This window comes from Labrus mixtus, chromosome 15 (genome assembly GCF_963584025.1).
Source record: "Labrus mixtus chromosome 15, fLabMix1.1, whole genome shotgun sequence".
NCBI classification, from domain to species: domain Eukaryota; kingdom Metazoa; phylum Chordata; class Actinopteri; order Labriformes; family Labridae; genus Labrus; species Labrus mixtus.
The window spans coordinates 10,442,494-10,460,094 of record NC_083626.1 but is presented as its reverse complement, the minus strand read 5'-3'; the positions used below and the strand labels follow the sequence as shown (position 1 = coordinate 10,460,094).

Here is a 17,601-nt window from a genome sequence, read left to right as displayed (position 1 = left end):
TGGTAAAGCTTTGAGGTCCTGCACTGTTTAAAAAAAAAAACATTTACGTTGGTTGGACTCCATGTTTGTTTTGGTCAGTCCCCAAACCTCTCTCTCTCCTCTGAGTGTCCCAAAATAAAGAACAGCATTTAGTGGATGTGATGCTTGTATCGGTGGATGACCTCCACCCACAGAAAGAGAGAGAGAGAGAGATAGAGGGAGAGAGAGAAAGAAAGAGAGAGACAGAGAGAGACAGAGAGAGAGAGAAAGAGAGAGAGAGAGAGAGAGAGCGTCACATGAGATCAGATGGAGTAATCTCTCCTTCATCAGTATTCTGCTCTGAAAGCTGAAACAAAGACACCGCAGCGTCTCTCTCACTTGTCCTTCGCTCCATGTGGGTGGGATCCAGAACCTGTTCAGCTCCGCCGGTGGCCCCTGAAGTGAGACCCCCACCCACCTGGTCCACCGGGGCGACGGTTCACTGAAGGCACCTTTTGTTTTAACTTCAAAGCCCCCTACTCTGTTTGTCCGAGGGTAGAAAGCCTCTGTGAGAGGCCTCCTTTCCACACACACACACACACACACACACACACACACAGATGAGTAAACAGCCTGTTGCAGCAGAAGAAGAAGAAGCCGGCCGTGTTGCTAAGGGAGTCCATTTATTTGCACTCGGATGGTCGTGGCATTCTGCTGCGTTTACCTGTGAGCTCACTCACTCAGGAAACAAAGAACAGCTCGACTTCCTCCGCTCGTTACTCCACTGAGTGTTCTTACTCTTAACTTCACAAAATGTAAGAAAATTGATGAAAAACTTGATTTTAAGTTTTTAACACATTTAATCTGAGGGAAACATCAATCGTCCTTTTTGTCCCTGACTGGCTCCGCTGGTTATTCTGAGCTCTTTTTTTTTTGAGACGGTTTCAGCTGGAAGTCGTAACCTTTGCTAGCGTTTTGGATGTTTGTTTACACGGCGATGGCGTTTTGGGGAACCTGAAAAAGGGTTCCACAGGGCGGACTGTTGAAAACAGCAGCATCTCTGTCATCGTGTAAACAGGCGGTAAAGAGTTCCTCTGAAAACTGAAACTTTTTGCACATGCTCAGTAAGGTTCCAGTCAGTAGCCATGAGCTAGTCGATGGACTACAACAACAATGGCCGACTCATGAGTTCTGGTTGTGTTGCTTGAGCTTCAAAAGGCCTCTTCAGAAACCAACGGGTGACCTCACAGAGACTACGTCCATGTTTCATACAGACTATCTCTCCCTAAGCTTTGACAAAGTTCTCAGGTCCAGAGGACATGGTGGTTCAGGTCGAGCTCCTGATTGGTTCCTCACACAGCAGGTCGATGGTGATGTCATTGTGCTGTGTTGTTGTAGTGAAACTCCTCCTCTAATCCCTCTTCCTCCGTCTCTCTTTGTCTCTCCCCTCAGGGACGTCATCAAGAGAATAGACCAGTCAGAGTTTGAGGGATTTGAATACATCAACCCCCTGCTGCTATCCACAGAGGAGTCTGTATGAAGGAGAGACACGCTTCCTCCCTCGCCCACCTTCTGCTCGTCCAAGCTGCCGTCTCAGCCAAAAGACACTCAGAGCCAAGTCAGTACGAGAGGAGGAGGAGGAGGAGGAGGAGGACGACTCACCCTGTGGACATGTCAACAAGCAAAGACAACAGGAGCAGAGTTTCGATTGTTTCCTCTTTTTATTTGGTTTCCTGGAAAACAAAGACTTCAGAACATTCCCTGTCGCTCCGCCGTCTTCGCCCTTTTTTTTCCCTTCCCCCCCTCAGAATGTCCATTCTCACGTCGAAGCACGAGCGGCTTCGACGTGTGAGCGGAGAGAGCCGTCTCATTCTGTGCCTGCCGTCATGAACACGTCTCCACCCCGCCTCATGTCCCCCGATCCATGACGGCTCTGCCGAGGAACTTGAATTTTAACTTGCACTTTTTTTTTTTTTTTTTTTTGTTAATTCCTGTTTTTTTTGTATCTTGTAGGGGGGGGCAAAGACGCCCCACGCAGAACAAGAATGTACACTGAGGAAGGAAGAAATAAGTTATTATTATTGTGTAAAATAATGTAGGTAGTGGTACAAACATTGACGATGCCTTTTTATCGATGCACAGATTCATCCGCAACCACGATGTTTCTTTACTGTTGTTTTTATGATTTTACAAACAACGAGGGGGAGGGGACTCTTTTTATTTAAGAAGTGCCTCAAAGATGGATGAACTACCGAGTCTCTGATTGCACTTAATCTCTTACTGAGCATCTCTTCACGCAGAGAAATCTGAGGGCGTGGCTTCACTCTGATTGGAGCGCTGTAGCGTCCTTAAGACCTGACACACGATCGAACCTTTTCATTTCAACAGATGATTAATGAGCGGTTTATAAATTCATCCAAAGAGCCAGAGTAGTATCAGATGTTTAGAGAGTGGTGATTGGCTGCTTCAGTCCTGTGTATTAAAGGTGATCTTCAGGTTCAGTCAGATGAGGAGAATAAAGCTCTCGTCGGCGTCCTCCCCGTGCTGGCCGAGCTCAGATTCTTCCTCACCAGCTTCTGCTGTGTGACCATCTGCAGCCGGCCGTAAAGATCCTGTGACCGCCTGGCTGTGCTGTCTTGTGGAAAAGTGTTTCTGTTTCCATTTCGGGATCGTTGTGTGTTTCCTCCAAAAGGCTGAATTTACATGGAGCAACTCCAGATTATAAATATCATGATCTCTTTGTGCAGACAGAATCATCAAAAGATAATTAATGTTCTTAATGTTTAATCTTGTTTCTTAAAGAGGGTCTCCATCAGAACTCTCGAGACTGTAAACCCCCCCCCGACCGTTAGCGGTTACTGATTAACGACTTCCAGCCTTCTGACACTCTGCTGCTGAGTCTACAAACACACTGCAAACTGATTTTATGTGAAGTGTGTGTATGACTTCCTGTGCTTCTGCAGCCAGCCTCTAGTGGACACTGGATGAACTGCAGGATTTTACACTTCAGCGGTTTTAATCAGCGGAGGTTTTAAACTATTTTAAATAAATAACAGGTTAAATATTTTAAATAAAACCGGGTATTAGACTCGGGTAGGTGTGAGCTGTTGCTCGTGTAAATCCAGCCGACACACTTGAAGTTTTGATCCTTCAAACATGATTTCCTTTTCCACAGGTTGACAGTTTAAGACCGTTTTGTTTGAGGCTGTAACCTCCATAAACAAACCACCACCTTTAAACAAAGACAGACTCGTCTCTGTACCATCAGTGAGCCTCGCGCTGCTGAAAGGGTTAAATCAAAGACGTCAGTGATGATCAGCTCGCAGCACAGATCAAAGTCAGAGACTCTGAAATCTCTCCGTCTGAGCTTCAGAGGACGAGGAGAAGAAGAGGAGCTCTCTCTCCATTGGCTCAGATTCATTTGATGAAATCTGACCCGTGCTAATGTGATAACAACATAATGGGATTAATTAGCTGATCCCGAGTCAAAGGTTCTCAATTAGCCGCAGGGCGAGAGAGAGAGAGAGATAATGAAGCTGATACACGCTCGCCAATTAGTCCAATACAACACACACTCAGATATACACACACACACACACACACTCAGAGACACACACACACACTCACACACTCAGAGACACACACACACACACACACACACACACACAGAGACACACACACACACAGAGACACACACACACAGAGACACACACACTCAGAGACAGACACTCGGAGAGACTTCAAGAATCTAGAGATCAGTCCAACATTTAGAGGAAGCTCCTCCTCCTCGTCTCTGAGTGTGTTTGTGTGTGTGTGTGTTTGTGTTCGGGTCTTTTTGCTCAGCAGGTGAAAGGTGTGTGAGTTTTCTTTGTTTGTGGAGGGACCAGCAGATAAACGGAGAGTCTTTGACACCACATGAGCCCCGTGAAGGCCAATTGAAGATGTTCTAAATGATCTGAATGAACCTCGTCCATGAGTTCTTTTTCTAACCGGTTGGATTCGCTTAATTTTTGCTTCACCGCATCTTTGTAAATATGTGTAATTATTAAAAATGATACTGGTTTTCCGTGAACTGGGTGCTTTCTTTTTTTTGCAGACGAGGGCAGAAAAATCTCTGCAGATGCTACAGTTTGTGTGTGTGTGTTTGTCTCCGAGTGTGTGTGTGTGCATGTGTGAGTGGGTGTGTCTCTGAGTGTGTGTGTGTGCATGTGTGAGTGGGTGTGTCTCTGAGTGTGTGTGTGTGTGTGTCTCTGAGTGTGTGTGTGTCTCTGAGTGTGTGTGCTTGTGTGTGTGTGTGCTTGTGTCTCTGTGTGTGTGTGTGTGTGTGTGTGTGTCTCCTGGGAGATGCCTCCTCACACAGCTGCACGTCCTCTGATCACCACTTCATACCAGGAGAGCAGAAAAGCCAATTAACCAATAAAATAATCATCGAGCAACATTTTCTGTTTATTTGAAGCAGAGGAAATAGTAGAAGTTGCTCCAGTTTCAGGAACGAAGAGATTAAAAATCTGCAGCAGGAGCATAAAAACTCTACGACGCACTAATTTAGGCGAGAGAGCCGAGAAGCTTCATGTTCAGATTTTTGCTAAGAATTCCAAAGAAAATATTCAAGTGAGATATTTTAGATCCTTCTTTACTGGAAACGATCAGGAATGGTAGGTTATAAACATACTGACTTGACTCTGCCTCCTTATGTTTGTCTCTGTAGTTACATCACAGACTGTAAATATTAATGTTTGAAGCCTGAGTGACGTCATCTGTTCCTGCAGGGAGCGCTGGAGTCTCATCGATGGCGGTCTCCATCATTGAAATGCTGTCTCAGTCTAACTTTCAGTCAACCTAACAACAGGCTGAGAGCTGGAGCGGGTTTTAAACCTCCTGACAAACCGTTACACCGCGCCCACCTGTCAATCAGATCAGCTACACGCCTTATTGTGAATAACTCTTATCCTTCATCAAATCAAAACTGATGAGTCATCAAAACATTCACCCCCCGTACAGTGTGTGTCGATCGAGACATGAGCTAATGAGCCTGAACCAGGCTGTAAACATGTTAATCTCTGCTGTAAAAACAGGCTTTTTAGAATGGGTGTGTATGTGACTTCCTGTGCTTCTGCAGCCAGCCTCTAGTGGACACTCGAGGAACTGCAGGATGTTACACTTCAGCATCGGCTTCATTTTTCAGCTCAGGAGGTTGCTGCTTTGTTCGACCTGCAGGAAGACAAACAGCTGCACCTGAGCGGACCTGGCCAGGTGTACTTTAGAGCACAATTTAGTTATGTTTCCTTTGTTTCGGTCACGCTTTAAGAGATGATAACATCTTCAGGTCAAACTTGATTTCTCCTTATTATTGTGATAGTATTGATTGGTCTAACTTCCTTATGCTGGTTTTTGGTTCAGCTGTTAAGTCGAGCAACAGTCACAAAAGAGAAAGACCTTGAGGGAGGAATCTGAAAGCTTCAAACTGAGTTCTGATTTAGTGAATTAATTCGCTGTTCAGAGACACTAACTGACCACGTGAACTAGAAGAACTTCACTGACTCATTTTATCTCAGAATAATTTATTTCAACCACACACTTTAATAAATGATAACAACAGTTGCAGTTTTTTAGGCAGAGGATGAGTCAGTCTTTATTTCTGTGCAGCTGTCCAATTACATGCACCCACTCTCTGTGAAAGCAGCTCAGCGAGGAGGCTGTGGCCTGGTTTTTAACGTGGAGGGATTGTCGGAATATTTTGGAGATCCTCTTGCCCAGCTGGAACCAGAACCATCAGAGGACAAGTAGACACAATGAAGTGGAGCTGCATGTGGCGCTAAAGAGGGTAAATTAAGATCTGACAGCAGGGTCCTCTGAGGGGAGTCAGACCAGGGTCAGCAGCTCTGTCAGATATTTTATAAAGTTTGCACTAAACCCTACGTCTTGAGACATGCGATATGAGAGCAGTTATCAGGTCAAACCAACAGGTGTTGTAGTGATGGAAGCGGGCAAGAGAAGTGGTTCAGATAGAAGTGATTGTACTCGACCTAAAAAGCCTCTGCATGTTTCTAATAAGCTCCACGAGCAGAAACGTGCTCAAACTAGGATCAATATTGGAGATGCTTTTGAAAAATGGAGAGAGGTTAGAACACAGAAAGGTTTACAGACCCATGCAGAGCTGGATAAACACTGAAGCTTCAGTGTCCACCACATGGTGACCTGTGTGAACATCGACTCTAGAGAGGAGGGGGGGGGGGGGGGAGACAGCTCTCTATAATGTTTAGAATTTAGACTGCAGTACTCATTTTAAACACTAGGGGTCAGCTGCTGAAACAACTGAAATGTTTGTGGAGCGTTAACTCCATCCTGATTCACTGAATATGTTTGAATGTCACAAAGTGCAGAGCTTTAAATGTTCGCTTGTTTTAAATAAATATAACATGATTATAACCACGTGTGTGCAGGATGCATCGATGTAGAGTCTGGGTGTGTCCTCCTCTATATGATGCCATGCTGCAGCCTGTAAGGGGGGTGGGGGGGGGGGTGATGCGGGATATCTGTGCAGCTTGTAGCTCCTGGACAGCAGCCAGAGTCCCGCCCCCTCACCAGGTGACGTCCACGTTCACCTCAGACAGACACTGGGCCAGGTGGCCGTCACAGTCCATCTGTGTGAACCTGCAGAGACAGGAACAAGGAGAGAGACGGACACGGACACGGACACGGACACACACACACACACACACACACACACACACACACACACACACACACACACACACACACACACACACACACACACACACACACACACACACACACACACACACACACACACACACACACACACACACACACACACACACACACACACACACACACAGGCTTATAGTCCTAACCGTCTAAGGCGCTTCTTAAAGGAAGGTGACAACATATAAGGCTGTAAAGACATTTAAACTTTGATACCGTAAAGACGCACCAGCACACAGCAGGAGCACGATTAAAAAAAACAGTCCCAGTATTTTTCTCTGCTCTTCCACACACACAGCTCAGAGGAGATAGGAGTAGTAACGATGGCCGCCCTCGCTGAATAAAACATTTTGCCACTAAAATAAGCCGTGTGAGGGCTGTTAGAGTTGAAATGAAAAACAGTTTCCCGGTTCTAATCCAGCGTTAAATGTATCTGACATTATCTTCATTCTCCGAGCATGTTAACATCTTAAGAACTGTAATTTTCTTTAACTGTAAAATGTTCTGAATGTCTGATGACTCATCCTGCACTCAGGTGTGTTTACTAATGTTTTAACCAATTGAATACATCCCAATGTTATGTCCCGCCTTCTTTCTTGTGATTGGTTCTATCCCTGCAGAAATAGAAGTCTTGTGTATCTGCTGCAGAGGACTGACGGAGCTGAGACGCAGCGCAGTGGAGCCAGAGGAAGCACACACACTGAATAAAATAAAAACCTATCAGCTCTGCTGCTGTGGAGGAGCAGAGACGGACCGTACACACATCTGGTACTCTCAAAGTTTAGTTTCATTTGGACTTTATGACAAAGGATCTGATCGAGCTCAACGTATCTGATGAATGATCAATCCGATGTGCTTTCTTTTACTACACCATAAAAAAGTGTTTTGTTCCAAACTGCTCCACAGTGGGTGCAGAGAACGAGAGGACATATCTGGAAATGAAAGCTGCAGCTGCACAATGAGCCAGTGAGTGGGACTGAAACGCCAACATGCTTCTCTGAAAATGAGAAATTAGGACAAAAAAAATCACCGAGATGAAGGAGAAAGCTGGTGTGGTTTAAAAAAAAAAAAAAAGAAGAAACAGAAAGTGATGGAGCTCTCACCCAGCAGGGAACGCCAGCAGACACATGGGGCAGCTCTGCAGACGCCCTCCTCCTCCTGGTCCTCCTTCTCTTCCTCCTCCTGGTCCTCCTTCTCTTCCTCCTCCTGGTCCTCCTCCTCTTCCTCTTCCTCCTCCTCTGACACCTCCCTCCTCCCCCGCTTCTTTAACCTCCATTAGCTCTTCTTCATATTCACCCTCCTCCTCCTCCACTGGGCTGTCAGGTATCAGCGGTCTTTGTCTTCCTCGCTCTCCTCCTTTCCTCTCCTCTTCTCCTCCTACACTGGAGGTTCTCTTAGTGGACGTTTGAACAGATGTTCTGACGTTGAGACTTTTCCTGCTGTGGGAGGACAGCTCAGGTAGAGTCTGTACTGGGAGGTCCTGCTGGGAGGGGGTGAGCCTGAGAGGACCTGGACTAGATGAAGTCCTCAGAGACGGTTCAGGGAAGGGAGCGACGTCCTCGTTGAGGTCACACCAGCGCTGATCATCCTCCTTCAGAGCTGAGGGTCTCTGAGGCGACACAAACAAAACAATTTGTTTTCAACTTTTTAAACAGAGCGGAAACGTCCCACCGCGAGACGACGTGTGAATAAACACTCAGCGAGTTTTGAGGGGCAGTCGGTCCTGAAATGTTCCAAACATTTTCAGGGGTGCTTGTGTGAAAACAGCTGATGGTACGTTCCTCAATTTTGTCTGAGCTTCAAACTACAGAATTTATAAAACCAAAGACAAGAACATGTCCACAATAGAGGGTACGCCCTGATGTCACATCCCCTCAGGAACAAACCCCTCATTCAGAACATCCAGCAACATGGCGTCCTACGGCGAGGGACTCAACGACAACAGAAGTGAAAACAAACAAATATCTAAACATTGTAGAGAGCTGTCTCCCCCTCCTCTCTAGAGTCGATGCTCACATAGGTTGCCATGTGGTGGACACTGAAGCTTCAGTGTTTATCCAGCTCTGCATGGGTCTGTAAACCTTTCTGTGTTCTAACCTCTCTCCATTTTTCAAAAGCATCTCCAATATTGATCCTAGTTTGAGCACGTTTCTGCTCGTGGAGCTTATTAGAAACATGCAGAGGCTTTTTAGGTCGGGTACAATCACTTCTATCTGAACCACTTCTCTTGCCCGTTTCCATCACTACAACACCTGTTGGTTTGACCTGATAACTGCTCTCATATCTGGCAAACCGAGGGGCGTCCAAAACGGCCGTGTGGGGGAACTCCAGTTTTCTGACTTTTATATGTAGCCGATTTCAAAGCCTGGAAGAACACAAAGCAAAGCCTGAAGGCGTGCGAGAGCTGGGGTTGGATCAGCGGTCGAGGGGAAACTGATTAAATTGCCATTAAATCATGATGTAGTGGGTAATCATTCCCCTCGCACCCCTCCAAAACAATATCAGGGCATTCTCCTGAGTGTGTGAGAGGAAGGGGCTTCAGACTGAAGAATGTCCACAGACACACATTAGGTACATGTTTAAACATCTGGTCACACATACAGCTGTGGATGGTTCTGGAAGATCAGGGATGAGGTCCCAGTTCTGGTCCTGCAGGTAGAGCTGAGCAGACTTCAGCGTTAACGCCCACAGAGCCTCCACAGCAGGAAGCTGCTCTTTGTTCCACCAAGCTGCTGCAGGAACCACAGACCTGTGGACCAGAGAGACACTGTCATGGTGATCTCGATTATTTAACTCAACAGTAGAGAGTCCGGGTTTTACTGGACGGATCGTTATAGACAGTTTGGAAGTTTTTGGTTTATTATGACGACTGTGTGTTTGGTCAGGAAGCCCCTAACTCGACACTCATGCTCAGGACAAAGCAGCAACCTCCAGTGTTTAAAAATGAAGTTGATGCTGGAGTGTAAAATCCTCCAGTTCCTCGAGTGTCCACTAGAGGCTGGCTGCAGAAGCACAGGAAGTCACATACACACCCATTCTAAAAAGCCTGTTTTTACAGAAAAAAATTTCTGTTTGAAAAGACGACCCTGAAGATATTCTGCAGGATTTCATCTTATTTCACGATCGATGGACAATCAAATGTGATCTTTCAAGAGGCGAGTTTCAGGTGTGATGAATAGTTTTCTGCGTATCAAATAAAGGAGGTCAAACAGCTTTTGACGTCTTTGTTTTAAATGAATTCAGAGAAACCTGCGTACCATCTGTTTTAGAACCCCCCCCCCCGTTCAGTTTGTTTCCCCGCTCTGATCAAACCTCGTCGTAACTCACCCTGCGTGTGTCTGAACTCGACATCTCGTTAGAAAGCTGTTGCATTTTAACACTTGTTTTTTGACAAGTTCATCACGAGAAGTTCAATCTAGATTGAATCCTCTGACACACAGCAGGGGAGAGATTTCACTTTTCCCCTCTCTCTCTCTTTTTCTTCTTAAATTATTTTGTATGCATTTTTAATCTGTCAATCAAATTATTTATGAAACGCCTCTTTGATGTGGGGCTCAGCGTGCTTCTGTGTCAATTACAAAGCCAGAGAGAAAGAGAGAGAGAAACATGGAGAGCTCCGAGCGAGCTGCATGCGTTAAAAAAGTCAAATGTTGTCAGAAACAACAACAGGATAAATCGGCTGTGAACATGTGATATCTGCATAATGACTCTCTGACATCTTCATCCCTGTACTCTCCTGTAATGAAGACTCTGTGGTATTTGGTGGATCGGGTGTAATGTACAGATTCTCTCCTGAGTTTTATCCATACATATCATCTACCAGCATGCTCCCAATGCACCATCTCCTTAAAGAGTTTGTTTCTCAGCTCCAGATTTAGCCTCACAGAAAGTTATGAGTTCATTTGGACTTCTCTGAAACATAATGCATCCGCAGTGCAGTAAGTTTGACCCTTTTTAGCTTAGGCTCTGTTCTTATTGGTTGTGCAGGAGAGACTATAATTAAATCATACTACTGAGGTTGGGGCTGCAGGATGGAACAGTGGTGGTTAGCGCTGTGTGGAGGTTCCTGGTTTGAATCCCTGTCTGACAGGAGCCTTTCTGTGTGGAGTTTGCATGTTCTCCCCGTGCAGCTTCCTCCCACAGTCCAAAGAAATGCTCGTTAGACTAATTAGTGACTCCAAAACGTTCAGGGTGCCGGCAGCCTATAGCGGTTAGTGCTTGGCCCCATGTGTGGAGGATGTCGTCCTCTCAGCAGGCGGGCCGGTTCAGAGTCCAACATGTGGCTCCTTCCCTGCTCTCCTTTGCTACTATTTATTTTTTCCTTTTAAGTTATTTTTTGGGCCTTTCAGCCTTTAATGGATAGGACAGCTTACGAGAGACAAGACATGTGAGGAGAGAGTGGGGGGGGGGGGGGGGGGGGGGGGCAGGATTCTAACCCACTGTCAATGCTAAGAGGACTACAGCCTCAGAACATGTTAATCTCTGCTGTAAAAACAGGCTTTTTAGAATGGGTGTGTATGTGACTTCCTGTGCTTCTGCAGCCAGCCTCTAGTGGACACTCCAGGAACTGCAGGATTTTACACTTCAGCATCAGCTTCATTTTAAAAGACTGGAGGTTTCTGCTTGATGGAAATAATTAGCAGGAAGCCAAAAAATGTTTTGATGTTTCATGAAATGTTTTTACTTTGTAACATGTGAAATACTTATACATTACAGTGAAGTGTTTCAGGCGTTTGGTGAAATTTCACAAAGCATTTCGTGCAGTTGTCCTTCAGGGCCACCGTATTTTATGCATAATGTACATAAATAATTTGATATGAAATGTTTAACTTTCATTCGGGGTGGAACAGATACACAAACCTGCTTTTGAATTATTTAAATTTTCACGTTTCTAATTTTCTTGTTGAATTCAATAAGCCAAAACAGAATGAACAAAGTAGGGTTCAGTATTTCAGCTGTTGTGTTTTAATAGATTAACAACAAGCCGAATTATCTAGAAAGATCCACTTGTTCATTAGAGACATTAAATTACGCTGCTCTTATTATGAGCTTCAGCTGGTAATCAGGAAAACATTAAATTGTTATAAATGTAAAGGGGGTTCGTTCTCCGGTTAAACTCCAGCGCCCTCCCCGTCTCAGAACACCCACCTCCCGGGCTCCGCTGTCCTGTCACCGGGGACCAGAGGACTCTTCCTCTGTGTTCCTCTTGGAGAAAAGTCCGGCTGAAGATCTTCCACTGAGGATTTCTTTCGCTTCAGTTTAGACTTTAGTTTTAAAGGTTTTTCAGCCATTTAGTAAAGTCGCTTCGGGGAGCAGCTTCGAAACTTCGCGCTATTTTGGGTAAGAGGGACTTCCTTGTTCCTGAGTAACTACGTCACGTTCTTTATGGGACATCCCCCGCGCATGCGCGTACCAACATTGATATGTTATATTATTTATATTATACTAAATTATGTTATTGTATAATGAAAAATAATATTATGTTACCTTACATTATATCATATTCTATATATGGAGAACATAAAAACACCAGTAAACACGAGACTCGTGTAGACAGACACTAGTAAGTTATTTTACTGTTTGTTCATATTTTAGTCTTTTTATTATATTTCTTTATAACGTCTTTGTTTGGATAGTTTCTATCTTTTTGTATTCCTTTAAGTCTAATGTTTCTGTTTAACCCTGAATGTCGAGCAGGGACGAGGAGTGCAAATTAGCCACAGCTAGAAACTTGTATACATAGAATAACTTTGTATTTTATATATGAAGCGATGTTCATTGCATGAGTCCCTGCTAAATAAACAATCAGTTATTTTACATTACTATGCAGACATGTGGTTGTGGTGAGGACAGCTGCAAACTTCAATATATCAAATATTCTAAATAAAAGTAAGACACTGACAGGGATCATTTTACTGCATTATGAGGACTCCTTATTTTCACTAAAGAGAGGTTTGAATAGTGGAGCTATAACTCAGAATGTAGTGGATGTATTTGACAGATTCATCTCAGAGATTGTGCACAGAACTCTGTTATTCCCTCTGTATGACTGCACAATTGGAAAATAGCTCTGCAGTCTTTTTGTGTCCTTGAGTCTGATTTCTTTTCCAAATCACTTTATTTTAGACGCACAGTCGCGACCATCGATGAAAGTCCTGCAGATTATTTTAAAAAGCTGCTGAAGGAAAGAAGATGTGCAACAAAAACTGTGTTTGAACAAACCAGCGAGCAGTGTTTGGCAGCAACGATCCATCCATTTTCTGTTCAGCGCTAACCACTACACCACCGTGCAGCCCCAGATACAAGCATGGACAATTTAAATCGATTTGTCAAAAATATGTTGTAGTGTTCTCTCCTCCTGCACACACCTCCAACCCCCCGTTAGCACGAAGGAGTTAAGCACAAGCAAAACTGTATTTTGCTTGAGCTGCATTGTGATATGTGTACATTTATTTGAAATAGCTGACAAATTATAAATAAATTAGTAGACAAATAAATAGGATTGTAGTGTTAAAAACAGCTAATTCATTGTTAAAAGTGTCATTAAAACAATTGTAAAAATGCATCAAAGGTTGAAAATGTGTAAAAAAAAAAAAAAGATAAGTGTTGAAAACAGAGTCAGTCTGAAGATTTAAAACACTTTAAAAGCGAGTTTCTGGTTAAACTTTTAAAATATACGGATCTCTGTATGTGCAGAGTTATTAATCTGTTATCTACCTGTGGAGTCTATTGACAGATAAATGCTTTTGGATTGATTAGTCACACAGTGTTAGCGTGTGTGTGTGTGTGTGTGTGTGTGTGTGTGTGTGTGTGTTTGTGAGTGAAAAGTGTTTACTTTCAACACTGTTGTTTGTTGTACTTACCTGTCATATTTTGTATATTTGCCTGTGGAACAGAAAACATTATTGTAACTCTGTAAATAATTTTACACAGAAACAGAAATTAAATTCTTAATGACGCTGCCAGAGAGGAAGCATCGTGTCTGAACACATATAACATATTACCCTTTTTCAGGGCACAACTCAATCACCTGTGTCCTGCATTGTTGTGTTAGCATGCTAATGTTAGCGCTCTTTAGTTAGCTCGTAGCTTCACATTGCATGTAAACTGACACAGAATGAGCGTGATCTAAAAACTCTTACTAACATCCAAATAATCAGTGAGTATGTTCTTCTTCTTCTCTTTAGTTCTTGACTAAAACATCTTTTATACACAAGGGGAGGAGCCGGCCGTCCCGTCCATGTAAACACGGCTCAGACAACAACACAGCCAGCGGGACTCGAGCTGATTTGATTTATTTATGTGTTAAGTTTTGCACGTTCTTCCTTTAATGCACACGATACAGCGTGGCTTCAGCTCTGTGAAGAAGGTTACATCACAGGAGAATGCTAACTGTTATGATGATTCTGTGTTCCCTCTGCTAGGACACACATTCAGTGGAAAGTTGAAGTCATAGTAATGGTGGGACTTTCTGAGCCTTCTGAGCTTTTGGCCATAAGAGAGGGACCAACGGAGAGCGGCTGCAATTATGCAACGGAGAGAAAAAAAACAAGGGAAAGCTGGACTGAAGGGAAGGGAAAGGAGAGAGAGTGTTATTCCAAAGAATGGAAAACAGCATTAGAGGAAAGCCTGCCACTTTGAAATAAGGTGAGAGCATTTTCTGGACACGGTGCCACATAAGATGAATATTCCAGAAGGATCCTGAACTGCTGACCATGAACCATCCTCTTCTTTTTTTTTTTTTTTTTACCTTGACCGCAGAGGGGAAGGAACACAAAAGCAGAGCAGTGGGCCAGGCCTGTGGTACACGGTGCTACTCTGGGAAAAAGCAACCCGGCGCCTGGAAAGAAACGTTATGTCATCCGTCCCCACGTGACGCCGTGTTGTTCTGCGCTGCCATGGCGACGCCGGAGACAGCGAGGAGAGTAAAAGTGAGGTAGCAGAAGTTCTGTTTGAGTTAAAGAAATACCCCCAAAAAAACGTGTTATATCACCAGGCGACCCCTCCAAGGAGAGACGAGAACATAAACAGGAACGTGTTCAGGTGTTCCTCGTGTAATTTAGCCACTTGGACAAAATTGTTTTTTAGGCTGAAGGCTTTGAGATGTTCCAGAGTTACAAAAACATACCCTGGGTATTCCACAAGCTCGGCTTCATTACTTCTATGGTCCACGTTCTTCAATATGCAAACCCCATTTAGAAGTTCTGCTGCTCGTAGCCATTTTGTAAAGCTTTGGACACTCGGTCAGCACCTCATTTGGTTTAAAAAAACTTTATGAACAGGGGCACAGTGGTTAGTGCGCGCGCCCCATGTACAGAGGTTGTAGTCTTCAAAGCGGGCAGCCCAGGTTCAAATCCAGCCTGTGGCTCCCTTCCCACATGTCATTCCTCCCTCTCTCTCTCCCTGATTTCTGACTCTGTCCACTGTCCTATCTCTCCATTAAAGGCACAAAAAGCCCCAAAAATAAAACTTTATGAACAGTTCATTGTCCCTGTCCTCGAGTGAAATGAGAAGATGGTCTTCAATCTCACACGGCACAGGCCTGCCCCCCTGAATAGTCCAGCATAACCTTCTTAAAACTCTTTTATTCAGCACACATGCTCCTGCTCTGGTCGACATGAAGAACCAGTGAGAGTGAGCAGGAAAATGTAACTTTCCCAGCAGAAACTTTAAAAGAACGTTGGAGTGATGATTTTAGCGCTTGGCTGTGATCGCTCATCGTATCTGACTTCTTTTTCTCGCCACTTTCTGACGACTAGCTAGGAAAGGAATTAACCACCCAGCGACCATGAGGAAGCTACAGGCTGTTTTATTTATTTTTTAATAGTATGATCCTACAACCAACTGGCACCTGATCAGGTAGGTTGGCTGTAGTTAGCTCCTGCTTGTTGAAGACGTAAACTGTGAAATGAATGCACGGCAGAGAGAACACAGGTCGGCAGGTAAATCAGACTGGCTGATCATCATTTCATTCAGTCTGCATTAAACTATTGGGCAGAGTTATTACAGTTTGAGAGATTTCAAAGCTGCAAACAAGAGGAAGAGAGAACGATGACTGCAGGAGTTTTATTTCTCCCAAACGAGACGTAAACTTTAAACACATTTGTCCTTTGCATCAGCTACTAAATCCAGGATGTCAAATCTGTCTATGTTGCAACAACACAGGAGAGTAGTCCAAACGAGTTTGTTTTAGCAACTGCATTTCTATTAAGGTCCACAAGGTCCACTTAACGGAGTCGAGGCTGGACAAGACTTTGAGTTATGGTCATCCCTTCATGTTCACCGTGAGCAGAAGAATAAATCTGCAAAGAGAGGAAGAGATATACAAGTACGTAAGAACATGATGAGCGCAGATGAGTTCATGTGGAAGAAAAGAAGAAGAAGAAGAGGAGGAGGTTAAGTACTGCATGCTGGCATCAGTCTGCATCCTTCAAACGAGTCTTGGCATTCACTCCGTACCGTCTCTCAGCTTTGGCCTTGATTGGATGAGACGCCTGAAGGCAGCACAGGCTTTGTATCTCACTTGTATCCATTACCACTTACTGTACACACAGACAGTCATACAGTACAGAGTTGACCATTGGGTCATTTTGATATAATAAAAGATCTGAAGCATCCTTTGTCCTTCATCGATATACGGCCAGTCTCAGAAACCATCTTGGATTGTTGGGTCTTACAGTGTAGCCAGCGTAAAGGACAACCACTTCCTGTCTTTCTTTACAGTCCAATTAGCTACTTGAAGAACGAGAACGGAGGTCCGATGGCCATCAGTTAGGTCACGCCCCCTGTACAGAGGCTGTAGTCATCCAACCGGCGCTCAAGAAATCATAAAAGACCTTACACCTTACTCCTTTAAATAAATCTGTTATTAGGCAATATGTTTCAGCAATGAAGGAAGCAACTTCCTGAGGTCAGTCTGTGAACACTCCTTCATGCCGCTCGAGTAAAAGCGATGTTTCAGTTTGTTCATGCTGCCTAATGCCTAACGCTAATGTCGTGTTCCTAATGTCATTAGTGTTACCTGAGTTTATGCAAATTGCTCTTGACTTTTGCATTCTTCTTCTTCTTTTAGTTTTATAACTCCCAACCTTTTTCCTTGCCCCCCCCCCCCCCCCCCGTCTGTATCTGACTAACACCCCTAACACCCCCCACCCCCCAGAGTTATGGCGCCCAGAGGAGAGGTTGGGAAGCATGAAGCCTTCATTCCTTCATCTGATTCTATATATTCCTTCATATTCATGCACTCATAACACTTCTCCCTCAGTGGAGGCTTGTGCAGGTTTTGCCCCTCTGGCTTCCATCACGCCGCAGTTACAGCAGAGTTTGGCTAGGAGGCGCCACAGGAGCAGCAAACTGCTGCATCAGATGACCTCCTGAGGTTAGATCATTCGGTTAATCCTGATAATTAATCACCCCTCCTTCAGTTTTTAACTTCATATAACGAGTTTAAGAGAGAATCATGTGGAATAAAGTGTTTAACCTTCGAGGTTAAACTTAAAAAACCCCACATTTTCAGTCAACTTAATAATTTAAAGTTAACATTGACATGATGATCCTCAAACAGCCTCATTCATCAGTTTGCACAACACATGAAATAAAGCATCATTCTATTAAAACAAGTAGAAACCATGGGACTATATGAACCTTTGTAACTGATCATTTCTGTTAGAAAATTGAGTAAAAATCCAAATAAATTGTAGAAAATGTTGCTAAGTGTTGTTAAACTTTCTCAGAGAGTAAAGAGAAATAATCTCCTGAATGAAACCTGATTGTGTTCACTGTCTCCTCCATCTTATCTGTGGACAAAAACAAACAGAAAAAAAGTCCTCTCATCATTCATTAGCAGGATTGTCTCTCAAGGTCTCCCAACACATAAAACTTGTTTACTCGCCGCTCCGTGCCAAACTATTTTTTTTT

General features: G+C 44.0%; 2 protein-coding genes across 4 annotated transcripts in view; one reads left to right on the top strand and one right to left on the bottom strand.

Moving 5' to 3' along the window:
• Window positions 1-4,030, top strand: part of prkcz (protein kinase C, zeta) — an 81,674-nt gene extending 77,644 nt beyond the window's left edge. For both annotated transcript variants that reach the window (XM_061058653.1, XM_061058654.1), the window contains one exon: window positions 1,411-4,030. In XM_061058653.1, coding sequence (XP_060914636.1) covers window positions 1,411-1,498 — 88 coding nt within the window. In that variant the 3' untranslated portion in view covers window positions 1,499-4,030. The remainder of the gene's footprint in view (window positions 1-1,410) is intronic.
• A 2,449-nt stretch (window positions 4,031-6,479) lies between these two features.
• On the bottom strand, window positions 6,480-12,040 carry si:ch73-70k4.1 (Fanconi anemia core complex-associated protein 20). 2 transcript variants are annotated; one of them, XM_061058672.1, is made up of 5 exons: window positions 11,833-12,040; window positions 9,286-9,433; window positions 7,924-8,293; window positions 7,788-7,842; window positions 6,480-6,612 (listed from the first exon to the last, which is right to left on the bottom strand). In XM_061058672.1, the coding sequence occupies exons 1-5, from the start codon at window positions 11,973-11,975 to the stop codon at window positions 6,540-6,542; spliced, it is 789 nt and encodes a 262-aa protein (XP_060914655.1). In that variant the 5' UTR covers window positions 11,976-12,040; the 3' UTR covers window positions 6,480-6,539. The 2 variants fall into 2 exon arrangements, with proteins under 2 accessions (XP_060914655.1, XP_060914657.1); XM_061058674.1 differs by having other exon boundaries at window positions 7,788-7,848; window positions 7,930-8,293.
• Window positions 12,041-17,601: the final 5,561 nt, after the last annotated feature.